Source organism: Bathycoccus prasinos (assembly GCF_002220235.1).
Source record: "Bathycoccus prasinos genomic : Chromosome_8".
In the NCBI taxonomy this organism is placed as follows: Eukaryota; Viridiplantae; Chlorophyta; class Mamiellophyceae; order Mamiellales; family Bathycoccaceae; genus Bathycoccus; species Bathycoccus prasinos.
The window spans coordinates 693,400-718,545 of record NC_024001.1 but is presented as its reverse complement, the minus strand read 5'-3'; the positions used below and the strand labels follow the sequence as shown (position 1 = coordinate 718,545).

General features: G+C 50.8%; 14 protein-coding genes across 14 annotated transcripts; 5 read left to right on the top strand and 9 right to left on the bottom strand.

The window, feature by feature from the left end:
- Positions 1 to 14: 14 nt before the first annotated feature.
- Bathy08g03910 (predicted protein) lies at positions 15 to 1,013 on the top strand (the record flags this gene model as incomplete). Its single annotated transcript, XM_007511527.1, has 1 exon — positions 15 to 1,013. One exon carries the CDS (start codon positions 15 to 17, stop codon positions 1,011 to 1,013), a length of 999 nt encoding a protein of 332 aa, XP_007511589.1.
- Positions 1,014 to 1,100: 87 nt separating this feature from the next.
- On the bottom strand, positions 1,101 to 3,905 carry Bathy08g03900 (predicted protein; the record flags this gene model as incomplete). Its single annotated transcript, XM_007511460.1, has 1 exon — positions 1,101 to 3,905. One exon carries the CDS (start codon positions 3,903 to 3,905, stop codon positions 1,101 to 1,103), a length of 2,805 nt encoding a protein of 934 aa, XP_007511522.1.
- Positions 3,906 to 4,183: 278 nt separating this feature from the next.
- Bathy08g03890 (unknown protein) lies at positions 4,184 to 4,894 on the bottom strand (the record flags this gene model as incomplete). The annotated part of the gene is made up of 1 exon (XM_007511682.1): positions 4,184 to 4,894. The coding sequence occupies one exon, from the start codon at positions 4,892 to 4,894 to the stop codon at positions 4,184 to 4,186; it is 711 nt and encodes a 236-aa protein (XP_007511744.1).
- Positions 4,895 to 5,039: 145 nt separating this feature from the next.
- On the top strand, positions 5,040 to 5,912 carry Bathy08g03880 (predicted protein; the record flags this gene model as incomplete). The annotated part of the gene is made up of 1 exon (XM_007511670.1): positions 5,040 to 5,912. One exon carries the CDS (start codon positions 5,040 to 5,042, stop codon positions 5,910 to 5,912), a length of 873 nt encoding a protein of 290 aa, XP_007511732.1.
- A 231-nt stretch (positions 5,913 to 6,143) lies between these two features.
- On the bottom strand, positions 6,144 to 8,348 carry Bathy08g03870 (predicted protein; the record flags this gene model as incomplete). Its single annotated transcript, XM_007511334.1, has 1 exon — positions 6,144 to 8,348. The coding sequence occupies one exon, from the start codon at positions 8,346 to 8,348 to the stop codon at positions 6,144 to 6,146; it is 2,205 nt and encodes a 734-aa protein (XP_007511396.1).
- Positions 8,349 to 8,709: 361 nt separating this feature from the next.
- Positions 8,710 to 11,931, bottom strand: Bathy08g03860 (lipoprotein; the record flags this gene model as incomplete). Its single annotated transcript, XM_007511761.1, has 1 exon — positions 8,710 to 11,931. One exon carries the CDS (start codon positions 11,929 to 11,931, stop codon positions 8,710 to 8,712), a length of 3,222 nt encoding a protein of 1,073 aa, XP_007511823.1.
- A 478-nt stretch (positions 11,932 to 12,409) lies between these two features.
- Bathy08g03850 (predicted protein) lies at positions 12,410 to 15,853 on the bottom strand (the record flags this gene model as incomplete). Its single annotated transcript, XM_007511730.1, has 1 exon — positions 12,410 to 15,853. One exon carries the CDS (start codon positions 15,851 to 15,853, stop codon positions 12,410 to 12,412), a length of 3,444 nt encoding a protein of 1,147 aa, XP_007511792.1.
- Positions 15,854 to 16,180: 327 nt separating this feature from the next.
- Positions 16,181 to 16,819, top strand: Bathy08g03840 (predicted protein; the record flags this gene model as incomplete). The annotated part of the gene is made up of 1 exon (XM_007511641.1): positions 16,181 to 16,819. One exon carries the CDS (start codon positions 16,181 to 16,183, stop codon positions 16,817 to 16,819), a length of 639 nt encoding a protein of 212 aa, XP_007511703.1.
- A 100-nt stretch (positions 16,820 to 16,919) lies between these two features.
- Positions 16,920 to 17,558, bottom strand: Bathy08g03830 (unknown protein; the record flags this gene model as incomplete). The annotated part of the gene is made up of 1 exon (XM_007511660.1): positions 16,920 to 17,558. The coding sequence occupies one exon, from the start codon at positions 17,556 to 17,558 to the stop codon at positions 16,920 to 16,922; it is 639 nt and encodes a 212-aa protein (XP_007511722.1).
- Positions 17,559 to 17,879: 321 nt separating this feature from the next.
- Bathy08g03820 (predicted protein) lies at positions 17,880 to 19,528 on the top strand (the record flags this gene model as incomplete). Its single annotated transcript, XM_007511616.1, has 2 exons — positions 17,880 to 18,195; positions 18,255 to 19,528. The coding sequence occupies 2 exons, from the start codon at positions 17,880 to 17,882 to the stop codon at positions 19,526 to 19,528; spliced, it is 1,590 nt and encodes a 529-aa protein (XP_007511678.1).
- A 103-nt stretch (positions 19,529 to 19,631) lies between these two features.
- Bathy08g03810 (magnesium transporter) lies at positions 19,632 to 20,627 on the bottom strand (the record flags this gene model as incomplete). The annotated part of the gene is made up of 1 exon (XM_007511629.1): positions 19,632 to 20,627. The coding sequence occupies one exon, from the start codon at positions 20,625 to 20,627 to the stop codon at positions 19,632 to 19,634; it is 996 nt and encodes a 331-aa protein (XP_007511691.1).
- Positions 20,628 to 20,887: 260 nt separating this feature from the next.
- Positions 20,888 to 23,167, bottom strand: Bathy08g03800 (sodium/calcium exchanger protein; the record flags this gene model as incomplete). The annotated part of the gene is made up of 1 exon (XM_007511593.1): positions 20,888 to 23,167. The coding sequence occupies one exon, from the start codon at positions 23,165 to 23,167 to the stop codon at positions 20,888 to 20,890; it is 2,280 nt and encodes a 759-aa protein (XP_007511655.1).
- An 81-nt stretch (positions 23,168 to 23,248) lies between these two features.
- Bathy08g03790 (unknown protein) lies at positions 23,249 to 24,130 on the top strand (the record flags this gene model as incomplete). The annotated part of the gene is made up of 1 exon (XM_007511474.1): positions 23,249 to 24,130. One exon carries the CDS (start codon positions 23,249 to 23,251, stop codon positions 24,128 to 24,130), a length of 882 nt encoding a protein of 293 aa, XP_007511536.1.
- A 116-nt stretch (positions 24,131 to 24,246) lies between these two features.
- Positions 24,247 to 25,119, bottom strand: Bathy08g03780 (predicted protein; the record flags this gene model as incomplete). Its single annotated transcript, XM_007511494.1, has 1 exon — positions 24,247 to 25,119. The coding sequence occupies one exon, from the start codon at positions 25,117 to 25,119 to the stop codon at positions 24,247 to 24,249; it is 873 nt and encodes a 290-aa protein (XP_007511556.1).
- Positions 25,120 to 25,146: the final 27 nt, after the last annotated feature.

Here is a 25,146-nt window from a genome sequence, read left to right as displayed (position 1 = left end):
TGCCTTTGAAAAAAATGCCCTCGACCTTTTCTCTCTCCCCCTCTGCTTTCTTTCACACGAACGCGCTCTCTTTGAAGAAGGACAGAGGAGGAGGAGGAGGAAAAGGAGAGACGAGGAGGAAAAGAGAGAATTTGAGCAAAAGTAATGCGACTGTTGTTGTTGTTGCGACGAGAACGAATTTTGATGAGAGGAAAAGCAGAAGACGCGAAGCGTTGTTGGTTTCCTTTCCTTCTTTAACGAGCGCGTTCGTTGTCTTTTTCTCCCTTCTGTTGAATGATGCCGACGCAAAGTCTGTTGAGGAGTGGAGTGAAGAAGATGAAATAACGTCCTGCGCGTACTTTGACATCGGCCTGTGCGAATCTATCGTTCGCGCGGAAAGGGCGTTGGGTGGAGACGCGGTGTGTTCGGTAGGAGACGCCGAGAAAATCGGGAGAGTGAAAATTGGTCTGTATGGGAAAAAGTGTCCAGATACGGAGAAAATGTTTCGCAAGTTAGTCGAGAGCGGCGCGTACGACCGAACTGTTTTCCACGACATACGGAAAGGAGAGTTTATCGCGTTTGGTGCGAACGGGAGCAAACGTTTAGGGCAAGTTTCGGTACCGGAGGGGACGTTTAGCGCGGGCGAGCGAAACGCGGATTTAACAAAGGCGTCGGCGTTTCGCGGGAACCATTTGAAACCGGGCACGGTTTCGTTGGCGTTGAGTTACGACGGAAGTCGGACGGCGAGTCCCTTCGATGGCAACGTTTATAGTGAAGTTATAATAACGACTGGACCGGCGCCGGTTCCGAGTTTAGACGGGAAGAATATCATTTTCGGACGAGTCGATCGAGAGAGTTTGGACGTGATTTCGAAAATAGCGAGCACGCCGGTGTTTTCGCCGTCGAGTCAAGTGAAAGCGTGGAATTTCGTCGCCAGTCGCGTGGGCGACGAGAGAGCGGCGACGAGCAAATTAGTTTGGACGAAGCCGACCAAAGCTGTGGCCATTTTTCAAAGCGGAATACTAGAAGTTTAGAATTTATCGTCGAGTTTAGGTACGCAGTCCTCGACGATGTATTAAAAAAACTATTACGTCGTCGGTACTGTAGTTAGTTCTGTTCGCTCAAAGTCTTCGGAAAAAGTACAAGTAGCCTAATCCGAGGGGCGGGCTTTCACTGACCGCAACTTTTTCGTCGTTGAAGAGAATCCACTGGTTGTTCTTTTTGACGTGGGCGACGTAATGACCGCACGCCGTGTTTGAACCCATGTGACTGACCACGCCGAATAACTCGTACTCGCCTTTACCGTCGATTATTTCGTTCGTAGTAGTATCATTGGTCGATGACGCGTCTCCTCCAGCTTGTTCTTTCTCCTCCAACTCGCGTTCAGCTTTCGCGCACGCGTCGTCGATATTGTCCATGTTTGCGAAGAGCCACTCGCACGCCGCTTCGACGCTGTTGCTATTCCCACTCACGCGTAACGCCGTTCGGCTCGCCGCGCTCGAAAATCCCATCGATTCGAGTTGCGAAATCGCTTCGACCGAAACGCTATTCGTTTTGTCGACGTCTTTACTCAAATCCATAGTGGTCACCGGCGGGTCATTAAAATCTGGGTCCTCGGAATGTGCAAAAACCCACTCCATGGCGACTTCCGCACTCGCGTTGCTTGTCGCGATAGCGGCGCGTTTACTCCCGTTTTCGCTAAAACCCATGGCGACGAGCTGCGCGACAATCGCGTCGTCCGCGGTGATTTCATTCGCCGCCGGGGCTGCATTTGCCGCCGCATTCGCATCCATGTCCACGTCTTCCGGCAACAATTCATATGCATCCACGTCTTTTTTCTCGTCAACTCGCATACTTTCGATGTTGAGTCTTTCCGGAACGTTCACCACGCAATCCATCTTCGTCGGTCTCCAATCGTCGCCGACGTAGTATCGATTCACGCACAGAGCCAACACGTTCGGACAAGTTTTCAAAAACGTCTTCCTCGTCGCAAACGTTTTCCCTTGAATTGCCGGCGAATAATAGTCTTCGATGATAGATTCTTGCGTGAACGTTTCTAAACACGTCGCAAACGGAACTTCTAACGGTGCGGGAGCGTCCTCTTCGCCTTCCTTCTTTTGTCTTTTTGACGCGGCCGTTTCTAGTTCCTCTTTGGTGGTTTCTATTTTCACCGCCTTTTCTCTCGGTACGCACATATCTAAAACTGTGTGCGAACCTACTTCGAACTTCGCTTTGTGCGAGCTTCCGCACACGGTCCTTGCTAAAGTCTCGAATTGAAATTCGGAGCTAATTGAACTAAGAGCAACACCACCGGCGTGTTCGTTGGCGAAAAACCGAGATTCGCGAACTCCGTCTTTTTGCCATTTGTCAAACTTCTCTAAGCAATGCTCGAAAAACTCGCGCGCGTCTTGCTGTCGTGCGGTGGAAAACTCCGCGTGACCTTCTCCAATCAACCGCTTAAACATTCGAGGCGCTAAACCTTCCGCTAATCCTCGCAAGTCTTGTTTCTTTTGCGTTTCGTCCGAGAGTTCTTCGCTCGTCCGCGCGTACTCGCTGGAAGTCAACGAGGAAAAAAGTTTTACGGTTTGCGCCAACGGATCGTTCTCGATTGCTTTGGCTCCACCACTGTTTCCGGTTTCAAAAACGTGCTCTTTCTGCTTTTCGTCCGCGAACACTTTCCTCACGTTCGCGCACTCTTTCATCACTTGCACGACGGAGTTCACGTAGCACGAGTTCCCTAAATTTCTCAATCCAATCAACCCCTCACCGCTGACTTCTCTTAAATCCTTCCCGTGCTCCGTGATCGCGTCGAACTCAAACGTTCGATTTTTATCGATTTGTATCTCGTTCATCGTTTGCTCAGTTTTCACTTGCGACATGATATCGATGCCCCAAAATTTTAAGTGTTCGGCCAATTTGGGATCGGTTACCGCGTCGTCTTCATCCGCGGCGTAGGAATACACGTCCGCCCCGTCCGGCGTAATCGTGCCTAACTTGACCACCAGCGGATACTCGTTTCCTTTCGTCTTTTCGCTCTGGTAATGTCTCAACGCGGACCCGTTTCCACCGCTCCCGTCAAAATGTCTGCGCCCGCTTCCGATGACGCCGTCGCTCAAGTTCAACCATAAATTCGTCGTCTCCCCGGTTTCAAAACATTTCCACGTCTTTGGATCCGGCGAAATCCTCGTCTTCCCTTCGCTCTTCACTTGCACTAAATTCTCGCTATACTTGGAAACATTCGGCACGTCCTCCCAACTCGCCATCACGTCCTTCTTCGCGTCGTAACCTTCCTTTTTCGAGATGGTTTTCGCGCACTCGAAAACAACCGTCGGCAACTTTGACGACGCGTCGTCGTTTCGCGCCTCCTCCGTTTGACGATCCTTTTCAAAATCCACCTTCATTCCCGCCAAGATCACGTCTCGCTCGCAATCGTACACGACGATCCTTTCGTCCTTCGCGACTGTATATTTCGGTTTCGCGAAATCCTCCTCTTCGAATCCGCCGTGTATTCCTACGCCCAGTTTCGTAATAGGAGTACTTTTTCTCTTCTCTTCTTTCTCTTCTTCCTCGATTTTGACATCATCGAAAACCTTCCGAAACCGTCTCTCGAGATACAAACCTTGCCTGTTCGTCTTTCTCGAATCCAATCGTAAATACTTCCTGCTCACCGCGCGACGCGTTTTCATGTTCACGAAAATCCCACGACATTGCTGTTCTTTTTCGCCGCGAGAAAGAACGAACGGCGACGCGAACGTGTACGCGCACTCGTCGTTGACGATTTTCTCGTCGACGACGGATTCATCTTCGCCGCAGGAATAGCACTGGTTTTTGTGCGCACACGCGCGAATCATCTCTAAAACGACGTCATCATCATCGAGACTTTTCGCAGCAGTTTCAACCACGCGGTCGTTCGGTGTCGTCGACATGTTGTTGTTGTTGTCGAAATGTTTTGTGTCGCACATTCGGTTTCCAACGAGATTCGAAGAAACAAACGAAAAGAAGAAGCGAAGGCGAGAGACTACTTTTATCGCAATGTTTTAAGACGCAAGAAAGTCGCACACCAAAAGAAGAACACGTTTCGTGCGAACGCTCATTTGCGACTGTCTACTCGTGATGTGCTAGTATTACGTGCTATGATAGTATGTGCTATGAATAGTAGTATTCGCCGCTCGCGCGTACCGAGCGGAGCGCGTCTCGTATTCCTTTACGCGCCGCCGCCGCCGCCAATGATGTTCTTCTTCTTCTTCTTCTTCTCCTTCTCCTCCTCCTTTGCACGCACTCCCGCGTCTACGAGCGCGTGCAACAGGTCGTCGATCTCTTTGCTCGCGTTCTCAATCTCGTGCGCGGCGCACTTCGTTTCCTCCGCGCTACTTCCAATCTTCTCGAATATCCGTTCCGCCTCGTCTCTTCCTTTGCTCAAGTGGTCGATCAACGCTCGAGACGCTTCGCGGAGTTTGTGCACCACAGACGTCACGAGCGCCGTCGCTGGAACGCCGAATCGATTTTGACGAAGGCGCTCTTTTTTTCGCGCGTAGGCGTCGTTTCGAAGACTCCTCCTTTTCGTCGTCTCATTCGTCGTCGCGTCGTCGTCGTCGCCGTTCGTTTCGTTCTTCTCAACCGTCGTCTCATTCGTCGTCGTCGCGAGCGCATCCGCGGCGGCGGCATCGGCGGAATAAACGGGAGTGTCGTCCTCGTCGTTGTTGTTCTTCACCATCTTTCTCTCGTTATGAGTAGCATTCAACGCTTTTTCGTCTTTCTCTTCGTCGTCGTCTTTCCCGTCAAAGTCGTCGTCCTCTGAATCATCGTCGTCGTTCTCGCTCTCTTCGCCTTTCGAGATGATTCTTTCGTGCTTCTTCTCAACGCGCGCAGTATTCGTCGTCTTCCTCCTCTCCTGCGTCGCCTCCTCCTCGCGCATGACTCTCTCTCTCGTCGTTTCCTCTCTTACAAAGCGTCCCGTAAAAATCGACTCTAAAACTGTTGTTGCGTACACGCCGCGCGAACACAACAAACACCTCTGTGAGGCGCGAACGAGAATCTGCGTTTCCCCCAGAAAGAAGCACATGACGGTTGAGGACGAATGCATCTCCGGGTCGGCGTACCCGGCGTTCATGGGTGTGGGCGACAGTCTCGGACGAACGACTCTGACGAATTCGTCGAGGAGGAAAAGCTTTAACGGCACGGGGGGTCACGAAAACGCGACGAGTCACAACGCGACGACGACGCGTAGTACAAAACGCGCGAATAAAACTTTGCGCGGGGAGGGAGAGAAATTCAAAATTGGAAACGACGCGAACCGAGACGAAGACAACGACACGGAGGATGAAGAAGAAGAAGAAGAAGAAGAAGAAGAAGAAGACGAAGACATCGAACGACTCACCGAAAAACACGGAGGACGCGGCGTGCAAAACGCGTGCTCGATACGGAACATCGCTCGAGCGATATTCAGAGACATTCGCGAGAAAAAGAAAGGCTTGAGCGAAACGGATTTGGTCGCTTTGGAGTGCATCTTTGGCGAGACGAATTTGGGGAGAGCGCTGGACGTCGCCTCGAGTCGAGGAGGGGTGACGAGGTTTATCGGGAAAAAATCGAGACGAACGGTGTACGCGGTGAAGGCGACGACGACGACGACGACGACGAATGGTGGTGGTGGTGGTGGTGGTATGAATGGTGGCGGCGCGACGATGAACGACGACTACCGCGGCGGCGGCGGCGGACAACAACAACAACAACAACAACAACAACAACATCTGACGTACCCGGACCATTTTTGCGCGTGTAAAGGTTTTACGTGGGACGTGGTTTCCAGGGACGAGAAGTTGATGTGTAAACACATGTTGGCGGCGGCGTTGGCGGAGAGCGTTGGTGGGTGCGACGAGGTGGAGATGGACGACGCGGTGTTGGCGAACGTGTTGGCGCGAGAGATGTTAGAATAAGATGTAGAATAAGAAAACGAGGATACACGCATAATAGATAGATAGATAGATAGATACAGAGAAGAGAAACACAGGCAAGCCGCCGCGTAGGAAGGTGATGATGTAGATAGAGATAGAGAACTAGTAACTGGTGTTCCTAGTAATGGAATATAATAATTTTACATTTAATAACAACATATATAATAAAATTTTTAAAAGGTGATGAAGTTGCATCTTGTAACGCGAAAAAAGTTAGTTTTGCAACCAATGCTTGAATCTACCGAAGAAGGATGCCTTCTCTTCGACGTCGGTGTCATCGTCGGCTTCGTCTTCAGCCGCCTTCTTCTTGGCCATTTCCTTTAATTCGGATTCGCTCTTCCCGGCGCTCGCGGCTGCGCCGACGCACGAGGAGATTGGTCCGTGGTCGACGTGGTCGCACACAAACTTCGATTGGAAGTTATACGCTTCAAAGAACATGTCGACTTGTCTCGCGTGCGGTTTGACGCTCCAGCTGGTAATATCTTGACCGAAACCTTTGTCGAAGGTACCCGCGAACATTCTCGTGAAATCATTCACTTGAGAGACGTCCCAGCGAGAAATGTCTTGGTCAAACGCAAACGCGTTTTGGAACATGACGTTCATTTTGCGCACCTTGCCAGTATTCCAGCCAGAAATCATCGCGTTGAATCTATCCGCGTGTTTAAACATACCAGACATGTTTTCGACATTCTTGACGTCCCACTTGTTGATGTTCTTTCCTTCAAACGCCAAGGCGCGGCTAAACATCAACTTCATGTCCGTGACGTGCGAGACGTCCCAGTTGCCGAGATCACCGTTGAAAGAAGAATATCGGTCGTTTTTGTTCTTCAACGGCGGGTGGTCGAAGAGTTGCGACATGTCCGTGACTCTGGAAACGTCCCAGGAGGAAATCTTGCCAAACTTTTGTTTCGGGCAGTCGCCTTTAATCGGGTCGTCGCCTAAACATTTCGCGACTTCCATTTGGATGTTGTCATTCGTCAAGTAATGCAACGAGTCACCAGACAAAGAAGCCGTTTTCGTGATTGGGTTAATCACCGATTTGGCTAAAGTCGCGGAAGAGCCCGGGCATCCCGGCGCCAAGACTTCTGTCGGTAACTTGCACGTTTGTTGGTCTCTGTTGTTAAAGCACGAACCGAAGACGTACGTGTGGCCCGGGTTGGACGCGTCGTGGATTCTCGGGTAGAATTCCGCATCTTCCGTGACGTGCTTCGTCGTGCACGAGGCCATATACTTAATAACTCTGGTCGGATGGGATTGACCGTAGCCCATTTCCGGCAACGAGGTTTGAACGGAGTTCTTGATGTCAAAAATCTTGGACAACAAGCGTCTTCTCGTCGGCAACACTTCCACCGTCGTTCCCAAATCTCTTTGCGCTTTTTGGATCATATCTCTGTTTTGCTCGCGCGTCTTTTCTTGCGGCGTCATGGTCGCTTGGAAAAACTTCTTCTCCTCGGTCGTTCTCACGGCAACATCCGCCGGGTTTTTGAAATCCGCGGAGACTTTGCACCCCGGCTTGCCGGCGTCGCAGTCGTGCTTGGTGTATTCCGTACACGCGGCACCGGCGCACGATTTCAACGTGCACGTTTTCTTCAAACCATCGCAAGCAATCGTGTCGGACTTGATTCTCACGTTGCCGTTAAAGTTAGAATACGTTCTCGTTTCGACCAAGCCGAGGTTGGAAACGACTTCGTCGCCGCTCGCCGCCGCGCTTCTTTGCGTCACCGTCTCCGTCTTGGTGTGAAACGTCTTCTCCGCGATTCTCTTCGCCGCGGCATCCGCATCTTGCGCGTCTTTCTTCGCCGCTTTACGCATGTCCTCGATGTCGATCGTCTTCGCGTTCTTCGTCGCCGCGTTCTTATCGTTCAACCACCCCGCCGCTCGAATAGACGACTCCGTCACCGGACCGCCCTTCACTTGCGCGCCGATGTCTGACATGTGATTGCTCGGGTTCCCTTTCTCGTATAAATAGAAACCAAACTTGCTGTTCTCGCTCATTTGATACGGGAGTTGGTACACCCCGCATTGCGACGTCGAAACCATCTCTTTCGCTTGCGAGAAATCAAACGTTTTCGACATCGCGGAGGAGACGAATTTCACTCCAACCTCAGCCTTTGTCCAGCTTTTCGGTTCAAACGGCAACAAAGATAACAAATCGGTCGGTGAACACCCCAAGGTTAACGTGACCACGTCCGCAGATGCCGCAGAACCGAGACCGTTAAACGCTTGGTGCGCTCTCGACGCGGAAAGCGTCCCGGCGGAGACCAAGGCGAGACCGGCCGCGCCGGCAACCATTTTGCTCGCGCGGGAAAATCCATTCGCGACGAGAGACGTCGACGCGGAGGAAGAAGAGTCCAACGCGCCTCTGGCTTTCGCCAAAAGCGGTTTCTCCTCCGCAGTGTTCGTAACAGTGGTGTTCATTATGTGTGCGATGATAAGAAAAAGAAACAGAAACTGCAACTCTTTAGCGCGCAAGTTTAAGTCGAGGGAGGAAAAGTGCAGACGGATTGCATTTTGGCCGCGGCTTCAATCTCGCTTCAGTTTAGGGATCGCTTCGCACTTGAAAGACGAGACGAAGAGAACGGTCTCGACGACGACGATATGTACGCGTGTAAATAATAATAGTAATAATGTGGTTTAAAACAATCGTCGTTAATGTCTAAGAATGATGATGATGATAATAATGTCGTGATGTGGTTTTAAGTGTACAGTGTGTATAAAAGAGGAGAGACTTTCAGTCCTTCCTCTCTCGTCCCTCGTCTCTCGTCGCCGCGACGAGGCATTAGTGCTTGTGTAGCGCTTTCTTCGTCTTCTTCTTCTCCGAAGAAGAAGAAGATAAAGTTCCGAACAAGTCCACGTGACCGGTTTGGCGGATGATTCTAGGCTTCACAGGGTCGGAGGCGTATTTGTTCAGCGGTTCTCCCCACTCGTCGAGGTTTTCTTCTTCCTCTTCCTCGTTCTCGTCCGAGCCGAGTTGACCTTCCTCTTCTTTCGTTTCTTCTTCTTCGCGCGCGACGACGCCGTCGAGGACGTTTTGATCTCCTCCTCCGGCTTCCTCGGAGGTGGCATCAAAACCCTCGGATTCTTGCGAAGTCGCGCCGTATAAATCTTCGGAGTTGTAATCCGCGTACGTCAACTCGTCGTCTTTTTCTTCAGATTTTTTACCGCCGGTACTTCCGAAGAACGAGCCGAACTTGTTGAACAAAGATTTCCCCCCTCGAGCGACTTCAGTCGCTTCCATCACCATATCCTCCGCCTCGGAATCCGCGGTGGAATGGACTTGCGGAACGAACTCGACGTCGTTACCTTTCTTCGACTTTGATGACGCTTTCTTACTGCTATGACTACTACTGGTGGTGCCGCGTTTAGACGAAGAAGAGTGCTTTTTTGAGAACTTTCTCCCGTCCTCTTCGTCCGTACCCATCGCCGCGGCGATCATTTCTGAGACCGATTTTGCTTTGCACGAACTCGGTGGCCCACTATCGGCGTTCGCGCACGTAAATTTCGCCGCGTACGCATCGTTGTGGAAAAAGATATTGTTCATGTTGGCGTCGTTTCTGGTGTTCCACGTAGAGATGTCTTGCGCGAAACCGCTTTCGAAAACGCCGGAAAACATCCGCGCGAAATCTTTGCAGGAGGAAACGTCCCAATCCTTCAGCGGTTGGTTGAAGCTCAAAGCGTTTTGGAACATGGTGGCCATAGTTTTGACGTTTCCGACGTTCCACCCGGAAATTCTCGCGACAAAACTTTCCGCATGTTCAAACATACCGTGCATGTTCGTCGCCGACGAGACGTCCCAGTTGTACAAGTTCGTGCCTTTAAACGCGTTAGCGTTTTTAAACATCTTCTCGAACGAAGTGACGGAACTCACGTCCCAATCGCCGAGCATACCGTCGAACGATTTCATCTTATCGCCGCCAACGCGTGGCGGGTCGTAGAATAATTGGTCCATGTTCGTCACGCGAGAGACATCCCAATCGGACATGACGCCATATTGACTCTGCGGACATTCACCGGCGAGCGGTTCGTAACCCAGGCATTCAGTCACGGCTTCGTGGATGTTCGCGTTGGTGATTGGCGTGTATTGCGAAGCGATAGAGGTCGTCGTCGCCGCCGCCGCCGACGCATCTCCGGTTTCATCCGTATTCGTTAACGTTTCGTCTTCAATATCGGTAGCGGTTGACACCGTCGATTGCTCAGCCGCGTTGCCTTTTCGCGTGTTTCCAGTCGTCGTCGCCGTGTTCGTGTTCGTTTGCGAACCTGCCGTGGCGTCTTTACACCCCGCCGGATGCGTATCCGACGGCACCGCGCACGTGTTCTGATCGCGCGAGTTGAAGCACGCACCAAAGATGTACACCCTACCCGCGTTTGACACATCGTTTATTCTCGGGTAATACTCCACGTTTGCGTTGCCGTTGTTCGTCACGTGCAAATGCTTCGTATTACAATCAGCCATGTAGTTGATCAAACTCGACGGGTACAGTCGACCTAAACCAAGCTGCGGCGTTGATTGCGTCGTGTGCGCTGGAGTGTACGAAAACATCCCGTTCTTGATCGACGGAAACGATTGCAACGCTCTTCGAACGGATCGACTTCCAGCCGCGGATTTGTCCCAGTGGAAAGCTCTCGCCGCGACGTTAGAAGTTGGCACGATGACGTCTTCTGCGATGTCTTCAACAATCGTTTCGACGATGTCTTCTGACGGTTGCTCGTATTCATCGACGACAACTTTTGTTTTTGAGTGACTGCGTGACTTCTTTGTGGCCTTTGTCGACGAAGAAGGCGCGGATTTTAAAATGACGCGCTCCCCGACTTGCTCGATGCCGTGCTTTTTCAAAGTCTTCAAAGTCGACGAAGAAGCGGAAGGAACAGTCTCTGAAGAACTCTTCTTCTTCTTCTTCAACTCTCTCACCTCTTTTGGCGCCCACTCCCTCTTTTCTCTTCTCGCTGGCATCGATTTCGGGTTCTTGTACCTCTTCACGGTGCCTAACCTTCCCAATTTCGCCTCGCTCATGAAATCTTTCGGGTGCGTGCAACCGGTGATGCCTTCTTGACACGGCTTAGTGTAATCCGTGCACTGCCACTTCGAGCAGTGCTGTAACGTGCACGTGTTTGCGCTCGGATCGCATTCGATTTGGTTTTCAGCGTGTTCGACCCCGTGAACGATGTATTTCAACCACGCGCCCCAATCGTAATATTCGGTTTGCCCGTATCCCGCCGGCATCTGCGGCGCCATCTTGATGTTCTCCGGATCGGCTTCTGTCACCAAGTGTCCGTTTTTGTCAACGTGTCCGCTTTCCACGGCCGCTCTGTACGCGGCCAAATCGGAATACTGCACGTCTTCCTCCGCATCAGTAATCTCGCCTTGCTCTAAAGTCCCGCTCGAATCTAAATGGTTCTCCAAACTCGCCTGATTTTGGTTCGCCCACGCGTGCGCGGCAATCTCCGATTGCTTAATCGGCCCGTTTTCAACTTGCGCGCCAATATCGGACATATATTTCGTCGTCGAATTTCCAACTTGGTACAAGAAAAACCCAAACGTCGCGTTCGGTGCCATGGCGTATTCCGCGCTGTACACGCCGCACGCGACTTCCGTCATATCTAAAGCTTTTTCGTAGAGAAACTCGCTGGACATTCCCGAGGTGATTAATTTCGCCCCGACTTTCCCGGTCCACGTGCTTGGGTCGAAATCTAAGCTGTAGATTAAATCTCTCGGGGAGCATCCGGTGACGAGCGTGATCGTTTCCTTCGCCGATTGCGACTGTGACGAACCGAGCAAAGACACACCAGACGAACCTTTGTTTCCCCGAAGGGAAGAAACGGCGAACGCGCACGCCGATAAAAAGGCGACGAAAGCGAACGCGGTGGTAAAAGTGGTGGTCTTCATCTTCGCGTCGTCATTCTTTGCCTCTTCCTCGTCGCTTTTAATGTTGTTGTTCGCGTCGTGGATTAAGGGCACTCGCTCCCCCGAGTGCGAGAACGTGGACACGAAAGGTGAAACCATTTGTACCGCCCGCGGCTTAAATAATCTCTCCAATCAGGTAAGAGATGACGGGAAAAAAACCACGCGCGAAGGAGGGAAGCGACTTTGAGATGACTTTACCGAGACGAAGGAGTCGATGAATAACAGCGTCGCGAGACGTTCTTTTGTTTTCTTCGAGGTGTATCGATCGGATCGCGGTTTTTGACGAAAGGACAGTCGCACCTTTAATGAGAGGCTTTAAGATGGTACCACTACCCTAAATCAAATGGATGTTCGAAAGGTCAACGAATCCAAGAAGGCGAGTATATGTGATAATATATTCGTAAGTACAGATTCTCTTTAAAATGCTAATGTATGTGTTATGTGTGTGTGTAATAGTAACTCTCTTCTCTCTTTAATAATGGTGATGAAAAAAACTCTCTTTTTCTTTCGCTCGTTTCGCCGCGTGTTTTTTATGATGAGATCTCTTTCGCGAAAAGCAGCTCCGCTCGTCGCGTTGTTAACCAAAGATTTTGGAAAACACGTTGTTGTTCGATTTGTCCTTCGTCTTTTCGCTCTTATCTTTGCACGAGACGATTGGACCATCGTGCTTGGACGCGCATTCGAACTTGTCGTTGAACGCGCTCGCGCCTTTGAAGATGTCCTCTTGCTCGGCGACTTTGGCCACCGACCACTTTCGTAAATCTTGGTCGAAGCTTTCGGCGTTGCGAAACATCGAGCGCATTTTCAAAGCTTTGCCGACTTGCCATTTGCCAATGTCTTGGTTGAACAGTTGCGCGTCTTCAAACATGTGGTGCATGTCTTCGCATCGAGAGGTGTCCCAGGAGCTAATGTCGCCGTCGAAAGAGTTCGCGCCGGAAAACATTTGCGACATGTCTTGCACGTGAGAGGTGTCCCACTTGCTCAAGTCGCCGCCTTGAAACGCCTTGGCGTTGCTAAACATTCTTCGCATGTTGGTGACGTGCGAAGTGTCCCACTTGGATAAGTCGCCGTTGAATGAAGAGGATTCATCACCCTCGACTAACATCGGAGGGTTCTGGAACGTTTCGTACATGTTCGTGACTTTCGACGTGTCCCAAGAAATCATCGGCCCGAACTCGTTGTCCATGCAATCGCCCTTTTTCGGCTCTTCTGCTAAACACAAAGCGACTTGCCGTCTGAAGTTCTCATCGGTTAAATCCTTCTCCGTGAAGGTTTTGGAGGAAAACGACGACGAGGAAGAAGAGGAGGAGGAGGAGGAGGAGGAGGAGGAGCTCGTCGTTCGGTCGTCGTCATCGGAAGATGCTAAGGAACTCGCGTCATCTTTGGCGAGTTCTTCTGGTGCTGTTGGTGTCGGTCGCTCGTTGCTACTTTCGTAATCGCCATCATTGGAAACAGTTGTAGTTGCTGCTGCCGTTGGTAACTCGTGTTCTTCTTTTGGTGCGGCTGAGGAAGAACTACCGCCCCCAAAAAGCTTCTGCAACAAACCACCGGACTCTTCCTTTTCGTTCGCTGCCTCGACTTGCTCGTTGAAAGCTTGCTCTCTTTCCGCGGCGTACTTTTCCGCGTTTTCGTCATCAAAAGCCGTCGCCGAAGAAAGCGGTTCAGAATCTTCTTGCACCGCGTTCTCTTCTTCCGGGTTGTATTCCGGGTTCGAGACGAAGTGCGAGCGTTGCAATCTGTCTTCGACTTCTTTTTGCTTTTTCAACGTTTCGGACGATTGGCACGAGCTGAAATCGATAATCCCAGTCGCTTTGAAGCCACACTCCCACTTGGCGTTGTACTTGTCGGCGCCGTCAAAGATTCCAGTGGCGGAACCTAAGTGTTCAAAGTTCCACTTTCGAATATCACCGTTGAACGCTTTGTTGTTCGCAAACATTTGGTTCATGTTACGAACTTGAGAAGTGTCCCAGCTCCCGAGGTAGCCGTTGAAATCGGTATCCGCGAAGGCTTTTTGCATGTTGTGGACTTGCGTCACGTCCCATCTCGGCAAGATCCCGAACTTGGACTCTTTGCCGTACTGAACGCACTTACCATCGATCGGCGCTTCTTCCAAGCACGCGTTGACTGCTTCTTGAAAGTTTTTGTCGTTCAAATGGACAATCACGCATTGCTTCGGGTTCACATCGACCGGGATGTTACACGTCTCGTGGTCGCGGTCGTTGTAGCATCCACCAAAGATGTAAACGTGGTTGGCGTTCGCCGGACCGTGAACTCTCGGGTAAAACTCCATGTTCTCAGCGACGTGTTGCGTCGTGCAGCTGGACATTCTGGAGGCGATGTGCGCCGGGTGACGCGTGTCGAACTCGTTCGCACCAGTATCCGCAATATCGTCTCCTTTGTGCTTCTTGGAGGAGGAGGAGGAGGAAGATTTCTTGGAAGACTTCTTAGATGAAGACTTCTTGCTCTTCGACGAAACCTTTTCTTCTTCTTCTTCTTCAACTTCTTCTTTCGCCTCCTCGATTTCTTCGTCGAGTTCTTCAACTTCTTCGGTTTCTGCCGCCTTAGCCGCGTCGGAACCGAAACCAGCAAAGTGTTTGTTCTTGTGCACCTTCGCGTGCGTCGGTTCGACTTCCTCGACGTCAGCCACCTTAGCGTGGTGAGAGAGCAAGTGTCTGTGATGAGACTTCGTCGACGACGACGACGAGGTCTTAATCTCAAACTCGGAAACTTCCGAACTTGCTTCGGTGGCTTTGTTCAATGCCTTTGACGCTTGTTTCTTGGTGATGCCAGACTTGCCCATCGACGCCGTTTGCTCCTTCACGAAGTCGCCGAGATCATCGCACACTTCCGTCGTCTCGCATTCCTTCTTATATTCCGTGCACTTCGTCTTCTCGCACACTTGCATTGTGCACGTGGTGTTCTCACACGTGATATCGGTGGTTTGGTATTGCGATCCTTGCGACAACGCAGACATCCACCATCCCCAGTCAAAGTACTCGCCGACGACTTCGATGCCGGAAGACTCGAGTTCCTCCTTAGCGACCGCGACGGGATCAGATTTCTTCGAACCTTTCACCGTCTTATCAGCAGCAGCAGAAGAAGAAGAAGAGTGCTTCTTCGAGCTCTTCTTTTCAACCGCACCGTCCTCGGATACCTCTTCCTCGATTTCTTCTTCGACGTGCTTTTTCACCGATTTCTTCGAGGACGCGTGCTTCTTCTTCCCGACGCTCGCCGACAACAACGCGGAGATTTCCTTCGCTCTTTCGTTCGCGTTTTGCTCCGCCGCCACGGCTTGCGCGGCGTAATCGGTGGTAGTAGAGGACGACGATTCCGTGTTGGTCGTCGCGGACGGTTTTAAAACCGAAGAAGACGGACTCATCTTCTTCATCTTCTTCTTCGAAGAAGACGCGGCGGTTTCGCCAATCGCCGCTTCCTCCTCTTCTTCCTCCTCGAGCAATACCAACTTCCCGCCAATATCGCTCACGTAGTTCTCCGGGTTCGCTTTCTCGTACAGGTAAAAACCAAACTTCGCGCCGTTCCCTAACTTGTACGGCGTTTGAAACTTCCCGCATCCGATTTCTTTCATCTCGATCGCGTCTTCGTACGAAAACGTTTTCGATTTGCTCTCCGTGATGAGTTTCGCCCCGACTTTGGAATCCCAACCTTCCGGGTCGAACGGCAAACGTTTCAAGACGTCTCTGTGCGAACACCCCACGGTTAAGGTGACTTTATCGTTCGAACCTGATGCGATCGCAGATGCAGTCGTCGTGGCATCTTCGCCTAAATTCGCCACCGCTCGTTTAAACAGGTCCACGCCTCCTTCTCTTTGAGAAAGATCGCCCAATCGCGACGACGACGATCCCCGCGTCCCCGAAACGGAGTACGACGCGGTGGCAAAAAGGGACGTCGAAACGGCGACGATCGCCGTCGCCGCTTTTAACGGTGACGTGAAAGAAGAAGACTTACTTGTTCTCTTCTGTTCGTCTCCGTTCAAAAGCGCTTGCGTTTCCGACGACGACATGATGATGATGTCAGATGATATACTAAACGCGCGCGTATAAATTTCTGCCGCGTCTGTCCAAGAGTCGAGAGAAAAAAAAGTCGAAGCAGTAGATTTTAGGGTGTCAAAATACACCCTAAATGGAAAAAATGCACTCGGACGACGAAAGCGGAAAATTCGATTTGGCGGCTTTAGTAGTATCAAAGCGAGAGAGAGAGAGAGAGAGAGAGAAGAAGACAAAGAGAGACGAAGAGGATATATACTAAAGCTCTCTCTCTGTGGTGGTTATAAGTAGTAGTAGTAGTACGAGTGTTAAAATTCTTTTTCTTCGATACTATAATACTACTCATGGGTTCCTCTCGCCGAAGGAAGAAAAAACACAAATCCTCCTCCTCGTCGGTAAAAGTTGGAAAACTGTCGCAGACGAGACAGTTCGTGGCGGTGAAATCCGTGAAACTTCCATCATCCGGAGCAGAGCACGCGAAAGAGAGTGAGGAGAACGAAACGAGTTGGAATAAAGAGACGTCGTGCGTGAATAACTATTCCAGGAACGGCCTGGTCTCGAACGCGAACAGGTTTTATTACGTGGGCGGGAGGAACGCGCTGGCAGATAACGTGAAGAATGTGGACGACGACGAGAATGCGAACGCGAGAAAGAGGAAAGCAGCGGACAAAACGTTGACCGAGAACGCAGATCGGGACGAGTTGAGGAAAGCCGTCGGCGAGAGGAGTTCCTCAGGCATCGCGAAACCGAAACGATTGACGCCGAGACAGAAGAGAATCTGCGAACTGTTGATGTCAAAACACGGCAAAGACGTGGAAAAGATGTTTCGAGATATTAAAGCGAACGCGTTGCAGAAAACCAGAGGGGAATTGAAACGCATGCTCGAGAGTTACGAGCATTACGAGGACGAAAACGGAGGAGACCGAATACGCGTAGATTTTCGCGCACCGAAGAAACGACTGTCGATTAAGCGAGCCTTTTAACTTGTACTATTACTAAACTCATTCACTCACGCTAACGCTAAATAATACGCTTTTCTACCAAAACCTACGACGAATACATACTATCATACGAGAGCGTCTTTTAACAACCGTCGTCGGATGACTTCTTCTTCTTCTTCTTCTTCTCCTCCTCCATCTCTCTCTCCAACCGCTCCATCCTCTCCGCGAGTTTCCCGTATCGCCCCTCGTTTTCTTTCCTCGCCTTTTCAATCACGTTCGTTTCAAATTTCTTCTGTTCCGTCATCGCCTCTTCCGCTTTCAACCGCGTTTCCTTCATTTCGTTTTCCTTTCTTAGGAGTAAATTCGGGTGCGGATGTCGTCGCACGTGCGACACCACCGACGCGCTCAACCCGACGGGCACGGCCAACGCTAAAAACAAATGCCACGCGTGATACTCCCACCGTCTCGTGTAATCTTCTCTCGTCTGTTTCTTCTTTTTGTCTTCTTCTTCTTCCTCTTCGAACAACCGTTCGGCGACGTGGAGAAAATCGAATTTCCCGTCTCGCCGAGCGATGGAATCGATCGATTCTTCTTCTTCTTTGTTGTCTTCTTCTTTTTTCGACGACGACGACGAGGACGAGGAGGAAAAAAAGTTACCGACGCCGCTGAAAAGCGTTCGCTCTCGCTGCTCGCAAAAAAGCCGCGGTTGTTCTCGTCGTCGTTGTTGTCGTGCGTGTTGCGTCAACCATCGAAGAATTGGAAGAGTTTTGCGAGAAGACATTTTTGTGCAGAGGAAACTGTCTGTACGCAATAGAGAAACACCACCAAAAGAGATGAGGTTCCACACCCGTTAAGAGAGAGTTTGAATTCCGAGACCTCCTCTGCTGTTTTTAGGAACTTCTTATGTATTTTTCTTCCGTTTGGCGATCCCATGTATCTCCATCCACTCTTGGTTGGACACCAAAATACTCGATGATATACTATGCGTTGTTCGAAAATAGATCAGCCACATGTCAGATGTGGAATGAAAAAAAAATACGACACATCAAATCAAATCCGTCGCAGACGAATACGAACTCGATACGAGTTATAATTTGCGAAGATGACGACAACAAAAAGGGTGGAAGACGAAGCGATGCTATTCTTTACGACCGACGACGACGGCGACACGAACGACGCGTCCTTGGCGTTGCCGACGGATTTTTTCCACGTCTTTGACGACGAGAGCAAAAACAGAAGAAGAGCAGCAGCAAAAAGAGAAGGCGGATGCAGAAGGGTGGAGGACAACGGGGACGTCGACGCCATCATCTCCGAGAACGCGTCGTGGAACAACGACGACGACGACGTTCAGGAAGATTTTCTTCTCGCACCGCCCCCTCCTCGCGAGGACGACGACGACGACCGAGAAGAAGATGAAGGTATTTTTTTTTCCTCAATAATGTGTTGCTAAAAATACTCACTTCTTTCTTTGCAATAGGATTGAAAACATTCGCCGCGATACAAAACGACGACGAAGACATCATCGACGACGAGTGGAACAAGTTGTTAGAGCGACACGGCCTCGACGTCGAGAAGAGGAGACGCCGCGACGAAGTTTTTATCGGTACTACGAATACTACGAGTAATGCTGAAAAGAAGAAGAAGAAGAAGAAGAAAGAGAAGCGCGATGATCGACTGGCGCCGGCCGAAGCGAAAGCGGCTTCGAGAAAAGCGACGACGACGGAAAAACGAACGCGAGAGGAGTTTATTTTAGCGGTGAGAACGCACGAGAAGTTTCGCGAATACGTGGAGATAATGATGACATGTAGGAAGTTAACCGCGCAAACGAAGAGAGAAAGGGAGAGTTTAGAGAAGAAGGATAAAGAGTTTCTCGCCAAATTAGACGCCGAAAGAGAAAATACTCGTTTGAGCGATGTTTCTCCGTCGCCGACGTCGTCGTCGAACGTGACGACGTTTACCATGGATAGTAGCGAAGAGAGAGAAAACATCGAGTTGTGCAGGATTCCAGATTCGTTCTTCCGGCGAGACTCGTTGGAGCGCATATGCGAAGACGCCAAGTTTAAGCAAGAGCTGAACGCGTTCATGGAGCACTCGTGCGAAAACGCTCGTAAATTTCAAAAAGAGCTGACGGCAATTTACGACGAAACCGATCGAGCATGTGAAAGTTTTGATGCGAAAATGAAAGAGTTGACTCTGCTCGAAAGCAATAACAGTAAAAATTCGCCGAATACTATCGGTGCTACTGCTACAGGCGCTGCCTCGAAGAAACGCAAGCAAGGCGCGGAGGAGGCAGAGAAGGAAACCGTCGACGGCCAAGATAGCGATGAAGACGACCGCTCGTTTCAACTTTCCATGAAATCTGACGAAGCTTTTCGAAACCAGCTTCTCGCAAAATATAAAGATGACATACCCGCACTCGAAGAGGAGTGGTTGAATAAAAAGCCGAAAGGTAAACTCCCTAAGGAAGCCTTGATTGTATTGAAGCAGTTTTGGAACAAAAAAATATGCTGGCCGTACCCAACCGAGGAAGACAAAGCGGCGATAAAAGCCAAAACTACTCTCGATGCGACGCAAATCAACAACTGGTTCATCAATCAACGCAAGCGGCACTGGTTGAAAATGTTCAAATTCGGCAAATCGCCGACGTGTGAGGCGGAGTCAAAGGCTAAATTGCTTGAGAAGTTTGGAAATTTGGACGCCGCGATTGCGTTTTGCGATCGAAACACGAAATCATCCATCGATGTTGAATAATAATGACAATAAGAACAAATATAACAACGATAATAACACATCGCGCTGCGCTGTCTTAATCTATCTATCTAGAATTACAAGTAAAATATACACGCGTGATTTTTTACGACGCCGTCGTTGAATGCAGCACGCCGACAACAAAATCCGCGTTCTGGAAAATGTACGTGCACACTAAACACGTTATGGTCACTCCAAGGACATCCATGCAGACCTGGACGCTGCTCCCCGCATTCGCTGGTTCCTGTCCACAAAATATCAACACGTAAGGCAAAGCTCCACCGACTATCGTCGAACAGACAACAATCGAAAAACACGCCGTAGAAATCGCGAAACTCCCGATTACATCCCTATTCGTCACGTACACTCTCGCGAAACTTCCCACGCCTAAAAAGAACCCGAGCAAAGCGCCAACTCGTAACTGTTTCGATACCGTCTTCCCAAAACTCTCCGCGTTATATTCTATCGCACCGGTCGCTAATCCGGTGATGACTTCAATCGCGCTTTGATTCCCGGCGTTCCCGCCCGCGCCGACTAACATCGTCAGATACAACGTGATGATGACGTTGTCCTGGATTAAAGCTTCGTTGCTCGATAAAACAAAACTCGAGCACGATTGTAAAACGAGCAAAAAGAGTAACCATTTGCCTCTCGAATACGCTTCTTCGAAAACGGTGGCGTTCACTAAGGAGAGGTTGAAGAGCGCGCTCTCGTCCTCGTCGTCAAAATCCTCCTCCTTTTCCTCTTTCCTCGTGTCTCTCGAGGTCGTCGTAACTGTTTTTCCTTTCTTCTTTTCCTTCTCGCTTAAAACGATCCACCCGGCTTGCGCTTCGGCCATTTTTCGAGCCAATCGGCGTTGGACGAGCACGGACTCTTCCCTGTTTGGTTTTTTTCGCGCTTTCGTTTGTTTGGGGTCTTCCTCTTTCGTCGTCGTCGTCTCGATCGTCGACGCGGAAACTAAGTCCGTTTTCCGTCGGTTCCAATTGGACGAGCGTTTGGAGGTTGTCACGTGTAAACAATGAAACGCCTTTTGGTGGCGAGGGTTGATGCAACGACACGACGACGCGCTCGTCGTCGTCGCGCTCATAACAACGCTCGACATGTTTGTTGTTGCTCTTCTTCTTCTTCGTCTTCTTCTTTCGCAAAAAGAGGTGCTTTCGTTGATGACGCTGAATTGTATGACGTGATTTTGCTTAAAAATAGCTGTACAACTTTGCGCGCACGTATGCGTATAATAATAGTGATGAAGCTGTTACAACTTTGCGCGTACGTACGCGCGATAAACTAATAAAGAACTACATTTTCAAGTACCAGGCCAGGTACCAGGTGCAGCTTTTCGAAACGACGGCATCATCGTCAACTTTATTCCAGACGAACCCACGGCGTTTTGAATATGTATTTCGTCGACGTCAGCGCGTACGTGACCGCGAAGAGCGCGTAATACCCCATCATCCCGTAACTTTGCTTCTTTCCGACTCGCCATCGCCACAAGAACGGCGCGGCGAAGAGCAGGAAGAGCAAGCCGCAGATGAGAAACGCGAAGAGGACGAAGAGCTCGTTCGCGGCTTGGATGTTTTTCATGTCGCCCGATGAGAAGGTTCGGAAGGCTAAACCAGCGGCGGTGCCTAATAGGACGTTCATGGTTGGTCCGGCGAAGCAGGCGGCGACGGCCATTTTCGGGCGGCCGTCTCGGGCGACCGTTCGGTTGGCGATGAAGTCGCCGACGGAGTTGCCCCACGCGAGGACGGTGGCGCCGAGCAAGGCTTCGGAGATGCCGCAGATTTTACCTGCGGCGGTGAGTAAGGAAACGACTTCACCGGCGACGACGTCCATCCATACCATGGAGACGAGAAAGGCGACGATGGTGAGCATGCCGGAGAAAAGGCGGGAGGCTGGGTTACTCGTCGTGGTCGGGTAGTTGGTCGTTGGAGCTCTCCTTCGTGCGCTTCTGCTTCTTCGCGTGACGGCGTAGTTGTCTGGCATCAAATGCGGCCAAGCGGTGAAAATGATGGCGGAAAAAGCAGTCGCAACTATACCGCCGTATACGATGCCGCCGTTGTGAATAGTACCGGGATACATCTTCTCCGCCCAGACGAAAAAGAGCGGCGCGCATATCGGCAACGCGCTCGTTTGCCATCGTCTCACGCGACGCCCGTTAAATCCGAGTTCAGGCATAGAGAACTTTAATATCTCGCGAACGATGAAGAGTGGAAGCGATGCTACGGACGTAAACGCGAGCCAACACTGCTTCCAAAGAGACTCGCCGTTTTGCGCGTCGTAGAGCCGACTTTGACGCCATCCGCGCTCCCAAGGGTGATGTAAGATGGACCCGTCGTCGTCGTCGTCGTCGTCATCGTCATCAGCATCGCTAAGTTCGTCGTCGAAAGGTGTTTCTGATGAAATTTCGGAAGCAGAGGAAGAATCGTTGATGTCGTCGTTTTCCTCTTCGTCTTGGTCTTCTTCGTTGTTTTCCTCTTCGTCGACGAGCAAACCTACTTCGGCGTCGTCAACGCCGCGTTCATCGGCGTCTTCATCTTCTTCAGCTATGTCGTCTAAAACGTTGTCTCTTGAACTTCTAACACGATTACGAGCAGTAGCAGCCAATGCAGCGCTCGGCTCTCGTCTTAACGCGGCTAATCTCTCGGCTAACCCGCCGCCAATCTCTCTCGCGTTCCATCCTTCCGGCAGCAACACGTTCGCCACGTACAACGCGTACAACGCAAACAGCTGCAAAGAATTCCTAAACGTCACCTCGCCGACGACTATGCACCTCACCAACGCCATCACACCTAAGCAATAAAACCCGCAATCTCTCGTAAACGCCGTCTTATCGACCTCGACGTACCCTCCGACTCTCCTCCCGCTCCTCAGCCGTCTCGCGTTCAAATTCGATTCCGGCGCCGCGAGCACCACGGACGGAAACACCACGAACGCGATAAACATCCCCGCCCCTAAAACCGCCCCTAAAGCTAACGGTATCCCGTCCGTCTCCTCGTTCGAGCTCAAATCATTCAGCGCGGCAATCTGTGCGAAAATATCCGGCGCGCCGTTCCCAAACGCCAGCAGCGTCGCGCCCGCCACCTCGTCTCTCAGCTTTAAATACACCGAAATCTTCGCCAACGCCGGGCAGAAAAAGCACTCCGCGACCGTCGCTAACACGTGAAAGAACAGCGCAATCAGTAAAAACGCCAAGGAAAAGAGTAACACGTTTCCCGAAAGCTCCGATCCTCCTCTTTTCGTCGCCCAGTTGGAGACGCAATAGTACGTTTTTCGGTAGTTTATGAACGCGTTGTTGGCGCTTTCGAGGCGGCAGGACGGCGTCGTTTTCACGTACTCGCACCGGTCGTCGCGTGCGACCGAGAGTGGTTCGCACGCCTCGTCGATGTTATTCGTATCGTCGTCGTCGATATCGTTTTTGTTGTCGGAGAGTCGACTGATGGCGTCGTTGCTGTCGCGCACACTTCCTGCGCTCGCGAGGCGATTCTTCGACGAATCCACCAAAGTCGACGACGCTTTGACGACGACTAAGAGGGCAGAGGAAACGACGAAAAAGACGAGACGACGACGATGGTAACGATTAGTACGACCACCGAGGTGGCGTCTTCTTCTTCGTCTCATCTTCGGCTCTTCTTTATTCTCCATGTTTTCTGCAAGCTCAAGAAGGTTCGGGAAAAGAAGTGAAGAATTCGTCATTTCGTCCCGGGACTAAACTGCGCATCATAGATGACGACACAAAAGACGACGACATCGGAGGAGGACAACAACAACAACAATACTAACTACAACGAGCGCTATTCGTTAGTGGTGCTGAAAAAAAAACGATTCGTCAAACGATTCCGCGCGTTATCTCCGCTCTCGCAATGCGTCTCTTTGCTCCTTCTCTCGTGTTACGTGCTCGATACGTGCTCGGACAGGTTTAACGCGCAATTCGGGTTACAACTGAGCATAACCGGTATACTCTCGAAACCGTGGACGTTGATCACCTCCCAGTTCATGTGTCCGTCCGTTATTGTGTTGTTGCCGATGATTGGGGCGATCGCGTTCGCGATTGAAATTCTGTTGAAACGAGCGTTCGTTGGTGCGAGAGTGGTGTGCGAGTTGGTATTCGTCGCGTCCGCGGTGTGCGGCGCGCTTTATTTCTCGTTCGATTTCACGCGTCGCGCACTTTTCGCGGAAGAACTCACGGAAGAACCACTCGCGCTCGGGCCGCACGGAGTGCTCGGCGGTTTGTTCGTGCTCTGTCAGAAGTTGAAGAACGAGCTGAGCGACGAGGAGAAACTCAGGCGACTGGCGAGGTACGCGCCGACGTGGTATCTGGTAGTCGCGGTGTTTCTAGGCGGGGAGATGAATCGAGAGGAGAGGGTGTTTGGATGCGCTTTGTTCGGAGTCGTAGGAGGCAACGTCTATTTTCGATGGAGAGGACGGGAGATGTTGGGGATGAATTATCACAAAAACGCGAAGAGCGGGGCGGAGGAGAGCGAGAGCGAAGAAGTCGTCGACGAAGAGTTAAAAAAGAAGAAATTGCGAGAAGAGTTAGGGAAGAAAGCGCTGATGGAGCGGATGAAACAGAAAGAAGCAGAGAAGGAGAAGACGAGTAGTAAGTAGTAGCAACGCGAAATCGACGACGTAGTAGAAAACAGCAGTTCATTTAAAAAACACGAACATATATATAGTCGACTCATTTTAGAACTACTGATATTACAACTCCCCGATCGGCTTTACTACTCGATGCGTTTAAAGTTTCTATAACTGACGACAGCATAAAACGGATCCGAACTCGCTCGTTTCATAAAAGTTTTCATCATTTTTACGAATACGTTTTTCTCGTCCTCCACGCCGTCCGGTAACACCTCCGTGATAACCTCCGGCTCCGTGAACCCGCTCACGTTTTGAAAATAACTCTTCACCAATTGCGTCCTCGAATACCCGGTTCCGTCTCTCCACACGCTCAACGCCTTCTCGTAAAACATGCGGTTCGAATAGGAGATAATCACCACCCCGCCGGGTTTTAAAACGCGAAATATTTCCTTGAACAGTTCCTCGCCTCGTTGCATGTATTGAATCGAAACGCACATCGATACCATGTCGAACGTCTGATCTTCCGCCTCTATCGTCGGGTTCTCGTTAAAATTCCGCACGAAAAAGTTCCCCTGAAACTGCCTGTTTCTTTTCAGCTCCTCTCGATTCAACCCGTGGCCTAACGCGTACTCGTACTCGTACGGGTAGTGAGATACGTGCGACGAACACAAGTCACACACTTTGAAACTCGCCTTCGTTCTTTGTCGATACAGTCGAGTGAGTTGCTCTAAAAAACCGTCGTCCACGTGCGTGCAAAACCGAGGCGCGCTGTACCAGAGCGAATCGTCGCTTTCGTTGAGTTTCGTTCGCTCGGTGCGGTCGATGACTTGCGTTCGCTTGAGCGTACCCGCGCTTTCATTCGACGACGTCGACGAGTAAAATGTCATCGCTTTCTTACTCCTCAAAACGCGTTTTACTCGTCGTCCCAGATGTCCCCGATCTTTTTCCCGGTTGTTTGCCAACGACGACGACAACGACGACACTCCCGACGACTGAGACGACAAAAGCGTCGTCATTCTTTACGAGTTGGTGTGGAATACGCA